Source organism: Rhinolophus sinicus, linkage group LG01 (genome assembly GCF_036562045.2).
Source record: "Rhinolophus sinicus isolate RSC01 linkage group LG01, ASM3656204v1, whole genome shotgun sequence".
Classification (NCBI taxonomy): domain Eukaryota; kingdom Metazoa; phylum Chordata; class Mammalia; order Chiroptera; family Rhinolophidae; genus Rhinolophus; species Rhinolophus sinicus.
In genome coordinates, this window is record NC_133751.1 from 74,812,496 (window position 1) to 74,827,730 (window position 15,235).

Here is a 15,235-nt window from a genome sequence, read left to right on the forward strand (position 1 = left end):
ATGTGTACAGTTCATGGGCAGTTTTTTAAATTCAATATATGATTTCCATTTTTTTAATTATATAGTGATTCTGTATTTTATAATATATGTAAAAGGACACTCATGAGAGAAAATGCTTCTTTATAAAGCTGTTGTTTAAAAATACCTATTCAGGAGTAGTGTCATCCCCTGAAATGACTCAAATATTTGACTAACTTACCCCTTCGGTTGTATTGAATTCTGCATCTAAGGTTTTAGCTTATTGTAATTTTTTACATAATTGCAAATTAGTTCTGTGGATGAGATGACCAACACAAATACTTACCTATTATTTTAGGGACTTCAGTGATTTATAATTTATTTTGCATTACTTTACATTTATTTCCTTTCCATCTTGATCCATTCCCTCCTGTCTTTTTCCTTAATATCTTTAAAAATTATTTATGTAGTCACACATATATATACCATGGTAGACATAATTTACTCGTATATATAAGTGTGCGTGTGTGTTTGTTTTCTCAACCATGATTGTAAGATCTTTTAAATGGTTAGGAACTAAATATTGTCATTGTTTATCCTAACCAGTGCCATGTACATAGACACTTACTAGAATAGGACATTGCCTTACCTAAACAAATTTTATTTCTATAATTCGTTTTCTTTGTATCCCTATTAAATAACACTTTAAAAATTTTCTTTACATTCACCATATATTTGTATCTTCTTTGTGACAGATCTTTTCAGTATTTGAACACTGAGAATTTTACTATGCCGTAAGATTCTAAACTAGTAAATCAAGAGAATAGAGTTTTGATAAAACAATTTTGGATCGCTGAAGTGATTAAGATTGGGAAAAGAGTATGCAATTTAGAGATTTACTATAGAATTTGAGGAAAATTTGTAAACTTACTGAGCCTCAAATATATTTTTTTAATTCAATATATTTTATTATGCTGTGGAGATTATATGATATGATGCATATAATGGGCCATAGTACCTAGCTTTCAGGAAGGGGTTGGCAAATGTGCTGCTTTTTTTCCATTCTGAAATTTCTAAAGATATTTATTAAATATCTATTAGATAGATATCTAATAGATATTTAATAAATATCTTTAGAAATTTTATACACACACACATTTACAGCCAGAATTTTATACACACACACACACACACACACACACACACACACATTGCAATTTGACAGTAAAATTAGATGAGTATGTGGAATTTATAAAGAAAAGTAAGTTATTTAATGCCTCTTAAAACCATACGTTTTTGTCTTTTGAATCACTGTGACTACTGAAGCAAGTCCCTTTCTAAAAGAAAAGCACAAAACAGTAATTCCAAGTATTAAAAAAGCTTATACAATCACTGATTAAAGGTCAAATCTTTTAAAAAATGATTATGTAGACCAAATTGTGGTTGTCAATTTAAAACGTCTTAAATGGTAACAAAATCCTGATAGGATCAAGTTTGAGGAATTTGTTGTAAGTTATTATATTGGAGAAAATTCAGTATTAACAGTTCATGATAAAAATATATTAACATTGCCTCTTTTTTCCAAATTCCAGGAACAATATGAATTATATTGTGAAATGGGCTCCACTTTTCAGCTCTGTAAAATTTGTGCTGAGAACGACAAAGATGTCAAGATTGAGCCCTGTGGTCATTTGATGTGCACCTCTTGCCTTACAGCATGGCAGGTATGCTCAAGGTTTAATTAGCAACATGGATTCCTTACATTCCCTATCAGTATTTCTCTTTTCAGTTTTCTTCATCTTAATGATTCAGGAAGTAATACTGAACAGTGCATTGTTTGAATGGTTGTTAAAAACAAAACAAAAAAAACAAACAAAAAACACTCATGTGTTTGAGTTTCTTTTATTTATATAGTTTGATTTTTTTGCTATTTTATATTTTCATTCTTCTGCATGTAAAATGTTTATATTAGTCATAAGTAGTTCTATAACACTATTGATTTCAGAAAGTCACTTATACATATTACCAACGAACCATATTTACACAATTTATTTTAGATCAGATTCTATTTATTTTGAAGCAAAGTAAATCCTAGTAGATAAATCTTATGTTGATGTTTCAACCACCCCTCTTTTCCTGAGGAGGTGTGGCTCCTGTCTCACTTATGTCTACGATTGCTCTGTAAGGCTAAAATAGGAGAATCAGACAGGAAAAGCCTCCCGAATACTTGTAGTTCCCACAGAAACAGGCATTACATTTTTCAATTTACAGAAGCAGAATTTAACATAAACTGCCTTCCCCTCTGTAGACAGATGTTCAATAAATATAAATTGATTCAATGTTTTTAAATAAGACCTAGAGAATAACTGATTTCCCCAAGGGCATCCTTCTATTTCTTTACATGTAATAAAGGTTGAGATTTTAAAGTGGATCTTTGGACAGATTTCCAGTTTTGAGGTATTTGGAGAATTCCCAGAATATTTTGATCAAGCCAATTTTTTTAAACTGCTGTTTAACAGTCAATATTGAAGTGAATATTGTTGATGGTGTTTAGAAAGCCAATAAATTTTCTAGCCTTTTAAAAAAATTTGCAGTTGGGTGTATAATCAACAATCCTACCCTGTTCCTGAGTCCCTGATCTTCTCTCCAACCCAGAACCTGTGCTTGCTTGGATGGCCTTAGAGGGTCAGGGAGGGGGAGTGCGGCCTCCGAGGAGCGCTCATGTCTGTTGAGCTCATTACTTGGTAATAAAGTGTAATGATTTTCACAATCTTATAAAAAGGGCCTCCTTCTTCTTTTAGGGACATTTAAAAAGTGAAGAAAAAGAGGAATAGTTAAGAAATGATTTACAACTGATTTACGTTTTCAAAGCCGTTTCTGATCTCCCAACATCTTCGTTACCTCAGTAAAACTTGTTCACCTTTACCCCGCTGTCTTTCATTTGGTTTATATTTTACTTTAGGTTTTCTTTGATGTCCTTGCTGTAACTTCTGTTTATCCCTTCATGATGTTGGTGAATTTTGTGCAGTACAGGGAGGAGCTAGAGGAAGGGGGATACTCAGCGTGGCATCAGCAAACTCACTCTCAACTGCTAGGCAGTTGATTGCTATTAACAGTAATCGTTTTGCCGACTTAGCAATGCCTTTTGGTAGATGACTTTCAAGAAATTCAGTTATGCTGGTAGAAGACAAAACTGTCTGGTGGCAAGTGTTTTTCCAGTGTGTCAATAGAAAGTGTTATGTGTTACTGACCGTGCAGGGCTGACTGGGATAGGACTACTTTAGGATGCTCTGCTTTACTCCATAACCATTCAATATTTCAGGGGAAGTATTAAACTGACAAAGAGGCCAATTGTGTTTGTCACCTCTTGGATGGACTTATGCCTTGAGTGTGGCAGTATGGTTCTCACAGGTACAAAGAAACTAATAGCTTTGTGTTTCTTCCTCAAGAAAACCAGAATTTTAGGCTGGTACAAACTCCCAGTGCTCTCTGCATGGCCTGTGTATTTCAGCATCTCTTCTTAGAGTCCCTGGTCTTGGAGTGCACACAGACATGCATATTGCAGAACTTGACATCTTTAACTTGATACTTACCTTATATTTGGAAGTTAAGTGGGTTTAAAGTCAGAAGCTCCTATTAGTTTGGCAGAAGCCTTTGATTAGTAAAGATTATTGTATAAAATGTTATACAAAATAGCTGTTTACCTGTAGCCTAGGGTGAGTTAAAGAGTATGACAGAATATAAAACAAACAAAGATTTTATTTTACGATCTGTATACTCCTTGAAAGAAATAATATCTTTTAACATTTTAGGGCCAGTGCTATATATTTTATTTAGTAAGTTTGTGAACTATTTGCAGTTAGTATTTTATGTGCAGTAGACACGGAATACTTCCCGGTTGTCACGGCTATTAATCCTTTGCCTTTTACATCACCACAACTTTTCTCTCTATTACTGAGCATTCTCCAAATGATACTAGCAGTTCCTCTTGCTAGTAGTTAAATGTCAGTTCCTTGATTCAGTTCATGATTTTTTCATGTTGTTCTAATGGCCATAATGGTCTGATGGACATATAAATGAAGATATGTCCAATCATATTTATAAACTGTTAATATTTGCCATTTCTCCGTTTTAGTCAGAAGTACTTCTCAGTTTTACTTTTAGAAATTGAGGAAGTGTGTTAATCGCCAAGCACTGAAAACCGTCTTTGACTAAAATTTTAGGAGAACCTGTATAAGAAAGTAGTAATAAAGTAGTAGTTTACTAAGTAAAGGGGTAACAAAAAAGTAACAATTTCAAAAGTACTCAGAAAGTTGAAATAATAATCAAAATAAATCACTCTTGTTACTAGTCAGTAATGTTACTCTGATCATAGAATTTTGCTTATAGGTTAATGGAAAATATGCAAAGGCATTATTTAAGCATTATTTTAAAATTCTTCCCACACAATTAATAAACATTAATTTATTATAAATCCCTCATGATTAATAAATATTTTTGATACATTTTACAGTTTGATATATATTCCTGTAAGCTCTTACCTCACTGTATTTGTATTACAAATGTTTGCATATTTGCCTTTCTCCTCTTGAATCTGGATTGCTTTATCTGTTTTAGAATTCTTCTCCCCAAGTGTGCTGTCTATCTGTACATTGGTAGTTACTTAGTAAATATTTATGACTATATGCTATAGATAATGTAAAGCAATGAGATGAGGAAGATTAAGATTATAATAAATAAAAAGACTTCAGTATTATAGATCAATTGTGAAAAGCCTTTGTAATGTCTTAGTTGTGTCCATTTCTCTTCTGAGAAGTATCTGTGATCTTTTCAAAGGACTTTTATCATGCTCGAGATCTGAGAATAAATCGTAAGAATTTTAAACCTCAGATCCATTTGTTCCATTCAGAAGCTGCTGGGTGATTCCCTTCAACTTTTCAGTTTGATTTTTTTCTACTTATTTTTGAGCCATGTTATTTTACTTTTATTGCTTTCAATAATGCCAGCACTAACCTAGAGGCAGTAAGACTGAGTTTCTGTTTGTTGCTTTTTCACACCAGGAAACATGCATGGTGATCCCTGGTGCAAGTTTTGTCTGCCCTGAAGAAATTTGGTCTTAGGCCAAGGTTTGAGAATTACAAAGTGATATTCTATAGTCTCTGTATCTCTGTGGGATTTTAGTGGTTAAAGGAAGCTTCAACTTTTGAACCTTTCCATTTTTTTTTGTAGAACCTGAATATCTCTACATTTACATATGGATTTCACACAGTGGTGCTTCCTGCCAGCCAACTGATCTGCTTTGGCAGCTTTCATATTGTTGTATGAACAGCAGTGTTTGACAATCATTGAAACACATTATTGCAAAATCCCCCTGTTATTTAATAAAAATAAAAGTCATAAAGTTAATCCAGTTTAACCACAGTTGACAGACATTAGGTATGCTAAAAACCTTGTATCGTAGCCTCAATGAACAGCTCACTGGACTTGACCTAATTGATGGTGAATATGAGAACAAAAAGAACAAAATCACTGAACATTTCCATAATTTTACAACTCACAGATGTAATGGGAAATGTACGCTATTAAGTCTTTGGATATGACTGCAGGTTGTAGTACATGTTTCTTTCAAATTTCTCTTTATTCAAATTGGTACAGGGCTAGAGTCCGTATTTTCTGATTTTAAAGCCCATGGTTTTGTTTTATAAGCTTGTTTTTTCTATAGGAAGAAGTTATCAAACTTAATTATGCACAGGAATAATTTATTTTGCATCCCCTAAGTGGTTTGACAGAAACAGACATAGATTGTTTCATTCATCATTCTCCAAGATCTCAAATCCATTTATTCATTCACTCATTCCTTCATTCCTTAATTCATTCAATAGTCTTTAAGCCGCTTATGTATCCCAGGTTCTGTACTAATCTCTGATCTAAGAAGACCTACCCTCAAGAAGTTAAAACTAAATCAAAGTTTTATAAAGTATTCATAATTACTTGAACATCCTGTTATCCTTCAAATTTAATTATGGATTCGAGACTTTTTTTTGTTACTTTGGTTGGGTATGCTGATATGGAAAGGATTTTAAAGGCTGCATGTCTGCCAAGAAGCTCTGATAAATCAGTCTGAGTCCAATATGAAGTATTATACCCTGACCATAAAACATTATGCCAGTGTGAACTTTTAGCAAGCAATTCTTCACCCACTGTTCCTTCCGTTTGATGCCCTACCTTGGTTTAATTGAAATTCATTGGAGACTTCAATTTTGTGTAATTAACAGAAACCCTAAGAAATGCACTGTACCAGTGTCAGTTGTTATAGGCTGCAAATGGTTACTCTTTAATTGCTGTCATAATGGCCCATTAGTCATGCTTCCAAAGAGGTGTTAGATACTTTTTTCTTCTTCTGAAACATCTCTGTTATTTAATAAATTGAATAAGCAAGCCAGAGTTTGCACAGAATACTAAATAAGTTGGCTCATCATCTCTCTAGAGGCATTTTTTGAAACAGTATCACTCTGGGTGTGGCATTTCTGTTGTACCCTTGGCAATAAAATTTGGAGTGTTTTCTTTCATGTCCACACTATTCCATGGATATTAACAAAATATTTTTTTTCTTCACACTGAATTCCTCCATTTCTTCCTTTTTGTAGTAGCATATTGCTTTGCAGGGTTATCACATAAGGTGTAAAGGAAGGAATTGTTTTCATTCTATGTGTCTTGTTTTGTTTTTCCTGGAATCTAGAAAATGGCTTCTGAGCTCATGAATAGCACAAATTCTAAACCATGTTCCTCAAATATTGCTTTCAAAATAAAAATGGATACATATAAATCAGTTGGATTGGCAGCCTTATTTTGAATTACTGCCAAGGACTTTAATTCAATTAAAAGTAAAAAAATGTGTAGTTCTCTAAGAGAGGGGAGAAGCCAGCACAATCACAGGTATGGCACTGAGAAATAATCTTCTACTGTATCTGTCTTCAAAAGCAACCAACCTTCAAATTTCTGGCCTCAAGAAAAAATTTGGAACCTTAGTACTACAAATAAGAAAATAATATTTGCCTTTAAGAATGTTATAAATTTGTCTTTGATTACACATTTTGTCTTTTTGTATAAATGTGCTAAATGTTGGAGCTCCTCTTTCACTTTGGGAGTCATGTAGGGGCTACTAGAGTTGTCCAAAAATATTATAGTGATGAACTGCAGTTCATGATCCTACAGATGACAGGAATGAAAAGGAGGAAACAGATAGGAAAAAATAAAATCTGGTAGACCCAGTGCTGGACTCTGAGTCTAGTGACAGCATTCTATAGACGCTCACTGTATAGTGATAGTGCCTGCACAACGGCAGATATCAGCACTTGGGAAACATTTGCAGTTGGCTCTGACAAGGGCCTGTAATAGGTGCTTTAAAAGTTGGCTCCATTAAATCAGACATCTTCAGAATGCAAGCTCTCATAAACTGCTTTAAAGTTTTAACTTGGATTCTAGCAACAAATATTTAAAAAGAAAAGCTCTTAGTATGTAAAAAAATATATCTGAACAAGGATTATAATTACTAGGATAAGTTTTGCATCTTCCTGTTAAAAGATGAAACTTTTCAATTAGAGCAAACAGAATATTCATTGATTATGTAGCTTCTTTAATTTGAATCTTGCAACTTGAACAAAACACTTAATTTTTTTCCCCGTTTTTGAATGATCTGTAGTAGGCATCTATTTTTAAACTTTATTTTGATTTAACCTAAGTTATGAATCTGAGATTGTGGAATTACTACATTCTGATATACTAGTGTAGTATAGTAATAGTGTAGTGGTGAAAAGATTAGGTTCTTAAAACAGACCTCCTGGATGTAATTTCTTACTCAGTACCACTTAGCTGTGTGACCTCCATCAAATTATTTAAACTCTTAATTTTTCTCATTGGAAAAATGTGGACGATAATTGTACCTACCTCATAGGTTTAAATGAGTTAATATAGGGATGTTGCTTACAACAGTGCCTGGAATTTTAGTTGTAATTGTTCCTAATGTAGTAAATGATTGTAGTGGGAAGACAACTCATATTTCTGGTTATTTTTAACTTAGATACAATAATAATTCTGCAGTTTTTTATTGTAATAATTTCATGGAAAACTTATGGATATGTTATTTTTTTTCATATGCTATGTTTCCTCAATTACCTTATTTCTTTGTTCTTGAGTCTATTTTTATAGTAATTATACCAATTGGAATTTGCTTAGCACTTTGGAAATCTTTGTATTAATTTATCTCCCTTTGTCTTTAAGGTGTCCCTTTAAATGTACATTCTTTAATTGTACCCTACAAATAAGATGAAATTGCTTATCCAGTGTCACATAGCTGTAATTAATTGGTGAATGTGGGATCCCAATCCAAGTGTCTTGATTCAGAATGTCTGTACTCCTTTTCTGATTCACTGTTTTCATGGGCCTTCCAAAGTAAAACTAGAAGTTCTAAGTCTAGATTCACCAATGTCTTCTCCCTTGTCTATCATAAAACAGCACCACAACCAAAGATGTCTTCCACAGGGGGTAATTAGTCTAAGATTACTACTATCCTCATTCATTCTTTCATTTATTCTTTTAACAAGAAGTTATTGAGTTTCTGTGGGGAATATTAATGTCTGAAAAGGACCCAGTTTACTCTCAGTATGTATATATATGTATGTATTCAGTTATTTGTTTATTTACATTTGTTTCTTTTTTTTATGTTAACTTCAAATCTGCATGAACTATAGCAAGGTAATATAAATTAGAAGTTACAGGATAAAAAGAAGTTAGACATGGAAAACACACATGCACAGTAAAAATATAAAATGCACTCTTAGATGAGACTCATAAGTTCTATGCTTTCTCTCAGACCTCCATGTATATTGTATATATGGGAAGGCATGAAATGATTGATGTTAAAGTACAAATAAATTATGCTACGTATAATGTTTATCTTTAAAAAAATTAAAAGAAGAGATAATATCTGAACAATATTTAAACAGAAAGAAATGTAAGGTAAATTGTATATACGACAATGGTATAATGATACTGGTGATATTAGGATTTTTACATCGGGTGTTACTGAGGAATGATGCATTTTTTGGATATTAAACTTTTTTTTCTATTTTTCTATCGATGTTGATTTGTTCTCAGGTTACCTAAAGTTCTTTTCAATATCATTAACTTATAATATTAATGGTTGGCATATGAGTGTGAATTATTTTATGATGAGCGTATTACATAGTTAAGTTTCAGATGAGTGTGGTACTCACTGATAACTTCTGTACCCTTTATTTTGAGAGTATTTCTCATTTGAGGAAGTGAAATCTACTTAGTCAATTAGAATGGTGGACTCCCAAGTGCTTCCTCTTAACATTCTCAGAATGTTAATATGTTGGAAACTAGAAAAGGAGTTATTTCTTGATATTTCTTCTTCATTAAAATATATTCCTTGATCTTGCATTAAGTATATGTTGACAGAAACATTATTTTAATTATTGGGGCACAATGCTAATTACTTACATGCCTATTGAAGACATTCTTCATGTGTATTCAGTCAACCATCTGACAGAAACTAGGGCAGAGTACAAAAGTGGCATTTGAGAATTTATGGTTAAGTTTAATTTGCATATGACAGTAGTCAGTTTACAGAGAAAGAGTGATGGGTGAAGTCCTATTAGTGTAAATACCATTAGGGAGACATGTTCAGCGTGATCTGTTTGCAAATCAAAAAGGATGTACATTGCAGCTGTTTGTTTGTTTTTTTTTTGTTTTTTTTTTGGTCTAGTGAGTAATATAAACTCTCAACAAAGATAAAGCTGAACAGAAAATATAATTTGTGATACACCCTCATAAAACAGTGATTCTAACACACATCAGTAATTTGTATTAGCATTATACTTTCAGATAGGAGAGATGGAGTAAAACCTAAATTGGGTTTTAGATGAACTCTTCCCAGTCTCTTCCTTGTAGAATCAAGATGCTGCTATTACCTTTTACCGCCTTCCCTTTGTAAACTTAATCTTTTCAGTTACCCTTTAGTATTAGGAAATAGATAACATACACTGTAAGTCACCCTTTACCAAAACAGCATGCAAATTGACCATGAAGGTTCTAAGAGAAGCCTTTGTAGCCAAATAGTGGTTCACACATTCTAGACGATGCACTCAAAAAAAATATGGCTTTAATGTTTTAGATTGAGTGGACTCATTTTTAGTTAGGATAATTGTATTGTAGTTATGTCTTAAAAGATTTTCTATTTTTAGATATACATACTGAAACAGTTACAAATGAATTTATGTAATGTGTAGGATGTGCTTTAAAATAATCCAGGGGTGGAGGGAGCAAGTGAAAATATAGATAAAACAGCATTGGCTGTGACTTGATAATTGTTGAAGATGGGTGATAGGTACATATGGATTCATCACACTTTCTCTCTGCTTTTTTATGTTTAAAATTTTCTGTAATTTCTTTTTTAATGTATGAATAAATTGACTACTGCTTTCCATCCTTCATACATTAAAGACACAAAGAACATCAGGTCTTTCACATCTTGCTCTTCTATATTAGAATCTTTTTGAAATTATCTTATGCAGATCTGTAAGAAAATTCCACTGGATGCACACAATGCGGATTCCTTTTGACTTTTATAATAAGGGGATTTTACCTGGATGACAGCATATATTGAATATACACTTAAATTTAATGATACTGTTATCGAAAGATAGGAGAAAGGTTTAGCTTTGCTTAAATATTTATTCCTGCGTTAGGAAATGTATCAATGTAAGATAGAAGAATTAAGTCTCAGTTTTATCATCTGTAAAATGATAGGGCAAATAATATTTAAGTTGCCTTGAAGCCCACCCGACCTGAGCATGTGCGGCAGTGAACATCAAATGATTCTGAATTAGCATGTCTATTTTTTTTACCACTTTAGTGCAACTATTTTACCATTCCAAATTCCTTTCTCAAATTATGTAATAGATAATAAGGGAATGTTCCAATTTCTTTTCATTAACCAATCCAAAGAGTGCTTGTTTATCTTTTTCTTTGGCAATGTCTGTGGCAGTGGAGATGTTCAATTTGTTAATCTGAGTGACATTGAGAAAGAATAAACTGCCTAGTGTAGGATCTGCCACAGAGTGAATGGTTGCTCAGTAAATTGGCCCATGAGAGGAAAGAGCATTATCCTACCACTGATCAGAGTATTGCTGTAGGGCAGTTAGAGCACCAGTTTCAAGTGGATGGGGCCAGTGTTTTGAGTTAAGTACTGAAGGGTTTCTTTAAAGATGTTAGCTTTGTTTGCATCCCTTGTCTCATCTCTAAAACAGTGCTAATTCATCCCATTTCTGCCTTAAAATAAAATAATTTTATGATTTTTACTATTTTTTAAATGACACATTACTGAAGTCAGGGTATAATGCAGAAACAAAAATATGGTAGTGAACATCCTACATCATCTGTTTCTAGAAGACAGCATTGTCTGCAGGGCAAGAAAAGAGTCTTGTCCTGTTTCTCTGACAGTTGTGAGTTCTTAGTGCAGTTAGATTTGAGAAATTGGATTGAGAGACTTTGAATAATAACCAATAAATGAATTTCTGACCTAAAAGTATTTGCGCACATCTTTTTGCAGTATCTAGTTTGAAAGCTGGATGAGAGGCGAAGCTTACTATCTCACATAGTATTATATTCCACATGAGATGTTTCAGGATTTCAGGCTCAGGACAGATGATGGTTTCTGAATAAGACTTACTTTACCTTTTTCCCTACTGATTACTTATAAATCAGGACTTTAAATACCCCAGCAATTAAAATGGCAATATTTAGCTATAGTTATATGCACAGGAACTTCCAGAATTGATTTTGAAATGGATTATTCCAGTTGATACTATTATTTATGATGAATTTTTGTCAAAAAGTCCTCTATAAAATGTTTAGCACTGGTACATTTTGGTAAAGAGGGACGTGATTCAGTTTCCAGTTTCCTGCAGGACTCTGAGGTTTTGATAACATTAAAATTGTAAGTGAACATTAAGGAGAATAATGTTAGGCTCCTTTTCTTTGGCACATCAAACTTTTTAAAAGAAACGTTTCTACAAAAATTTGAAGTTTGTAATCCTGACTGTCTACCATAATTTTGTTGGCTCCCTGCTCTGCTCTACTACCTTTTCAGGACAGATCTTCCTCCACGCCCCCCTGCCTACCCTAAAGCCTCATTTTTTGAGCTGTTGATAGTTGTAGAACATTAGCTCCTCTTGATACTACTTTATTTGAACAAAGACCGATCAGCACCTTTTGTGTGTTTGTTCAGGAGTCAGACGGCCAGGGCTGCCCCTTCTGCCGCTGCGAAATAAAAGGAACGGAGCCCATAATCGTAGACCCCTTTGACCCGAGAGATGAAGGCTCCAGGTGCTGTAGCATCATTGACCCGTTTGGAATGCCCATGCTGGACTTGGATGACGACGATGACCGAGAGGAGTCCTTGATGATGAATCGGTTGGCAAATGTTCGAAAGGTAAAACTAGAAACATGGGTTTGATTAGGGTGGTGTGTGGGCATGAAAAACAAATGGTGCTGTCACAAATGGGGTATGACTGAGTGTGTTTGGGTTTGGAAAAGAACGATTCAGGCATCCATCAAAAGAAAGGTGAAGATATAACTAATGTTGACAGGATGATGAAATTATAGACTGAGAAGGAACTAGACTCTGAAGCACTCTTGCTGGTTTTAAATTTTAAAATGAGAGATGGAGAGAGCTTTTGTGTAGAATTAAATATCATCTAAGCAATAGCAGATCTGTGAAGCAAACTTTAAGAAAGTAAATTATTAAAATTATAAATATGAACTGATTAAAAATGGTCTTTATTGGAGTCTTAAAGAAGAGTCTGATAATTATTTTCATACCAGGAAAGTCAGCCTTCTGTTTGTTTACTAAGAGGTCACATAAGATTTACCTTTGTGAATTTACCGTAGTCTGGGGTTTGCTTATCAATATTGCAGAGTCAGAAAATTGACTTTGTCAGTTCACTGAGAATGGATGCAGCAGCCTAATTGCAGTTTATGTAAGCTCACAAGAGACTAGTCAGTGAACCAGAATGCTAATTGAGTAATTTATAGACCAGAAATATAATGGCCAGGAGATCTGGACTCTCTGATATCAGGCTATTCTCTGAACAGAAAGATACATGAAATTCAGATTATACTCAGAAGTTTTTTGCTGTCAATATCAGAGATATGACAATGAGTGGTATAAAAGAGTCTGCAAATACTGTGTGAAGGTTGTCCCCCTACCCCGACTCACGGCAGACATGGCTCGTTTATCACGGCACTCATCCCTGCTGTAGGCCGTGTTCAGACTTGGCCTACACAGCCCTATAGAACCTCCACTGCAATTCATTACAATTTGACAGGTAACATGAAACCTATTTGCATCTAGGTAGAGGGATGATAATGTGTAATGGCATCAGATTGTATTTTGCATATACGTCTATTTCTGTGGTAGAGAAACACTTGGTGCAGAGAACATCTGAAGCATATCTTTAGGTTACTCTTTCTTTAGGGGTATGTCAAAGTTTACCTCTTGGCCTCCTGCATTTATGTTCCAGTGTTCCATGCTCACCGAAGACATACTCTTAGGAGTTTTTACGTACAGATTTTTGCATATGGAGATACGTTAAAATCACTAACATGGATACTCAAATTTAGCTTTGGTCTGGGATGATTTGTATTCTTCACCTCATTGGTTTTCATAAATGTTATTATTTAACTCAGAGAAACTACTCTTGATTCCACCCGTTATCCTGACAACATTTAGTTTTTAGTTTTGAAGTGTGTGATCCCTTTGACCCAAGAGATGTAACAAAGGAAGTAGTTATCATTCAGTAACCCTAAAGGATGAAGAAGAAAAAGCATCTCAAATTGAAACAGGGAACTGAGACTTGATTTTAAGGTCAACTCTTTATCAATAAACACTTATCAATATCCTTTATATGAACAAAACTTTTTTACATCTTTTATTTTATCAGCAACTTGGAGAGGTTACTATTATTCTTCTCATTTTCAGTTAAGGAGATGAGGCTCAGGCTAGACGTGGTTACTTTAGTAGGTTGTAGAGCCAGGATTCAAAATTATGTCTTCTGGACAATAATACAGTGATATATCCAATACCTCATATGTAGCTGTCTCATATGCAGAGTAATGAAATGGTTTCTACTAAGTCAGATTATGGCTTCTATCCTAGAATATTTATCATATACTGTTATTAATTTTAATTAATATTGGTAATAAAACAGTAAGACTTATGGTTTCATTGACCTGACACTGCTATATGTTTTTAAATCGTTGATCTCATTTATTCATCACACCAACCCAATGGTGAAGCTACTGTTAACCTGTTTTAGAAAAGGAGGAACCTGAGGAATAAAGAGGTGAAATAGCTTGCCTAAGATCTTAGTAATACTCTGTAACAGAATTGGTGCTTTATTGCAGGGCTTCCTAACTTCAAAAATCTAGTTGTGAGCCATCATGCAATATGCCTCTTTTTCCTTCTTTGGAACATGTCACACACAATGTACTCAATAGAGACAGCTTAACAACCTGCCCTCTGAAGGTCTTTTCAAGTTCTGTAATGGACAAGCATACTTTGGAGATATTGCGTGTTTGCTTCCAGCCCACTGCAATAAGGTGAATATCTCCATAGAGTCACACAAATTTTTTGGTTTCACATTGCATATAAAAGATATGCTTACACTATACTGTAGTCTGTTAACTGTGCAATAGTATTATATCTAAAAAAGGTATGTACATACCTTAATTTGAAGATACTCTATTGCTAACAAGTGCTAACACCATCATCTAGCCTTGGGGGAGTCATAATCTTTTTGCTGGTTGAAGGTCTTGCCTCAGTGTCGATGGCTGCTGGCTGCTGATAGATCACAGTGATGGTTGCTGAAGGGTGGTGTACCTGTGGCGATTTCTTAAAATAAGACAACAGTGAAGTTGGTGGCATCAATTGACTCTTCCTTTCACAAATGATTTCTCTGTAGTAGGTGATGCTGTTTGACAGCGTTACCCACAGTAGAATTTCTTTCAAAACTGGAGTTAATCTTCTAGAACCCTGCCACTGCTTTGTCAGCTAACTTTATGTAATAGTATTCTAAATCCTTTTGTTGTGATTTCAAGAATCTTTACAACGTCTTCACCAGGAGTAGATTCTATCTCAGGAAACAACTTTCTTTGCTCATCCATAAGAAGCACCTCCTCATTGGTTCAAGTT

The 15,235-nt window shown here is 34.0% G+C and overlaps 1 protein-coding gene across 9 annotated transcripts in view; it reads left to right on the forward strand.

The window, feature by feature from the left end:
• Positions 1-15,235, forward strand: part of CBLB (Cbl proto-oncogene B) — a 211,434-nt gene that overhangs the window by 114,203 nt on the left and 81,996 nt on the right. For all 9 annotated transcript variants that reach the window (XM_019742950.2, XM_019742954.2, XM_074332483.1 and 6 more), the window contains 2 exons: positions 1,551-1,682; positions 12,272-12,475. In XM_019742950.2, coding sequence (XP_019598509.1) covers positions 1,551-1,682; positions 12,272-12,475 — 336 coding nt within the window. The remainder of the gene's footprint in view (positions 1-1,550; positions 1,683-12,271; positions 12,476-15,235) is intronic.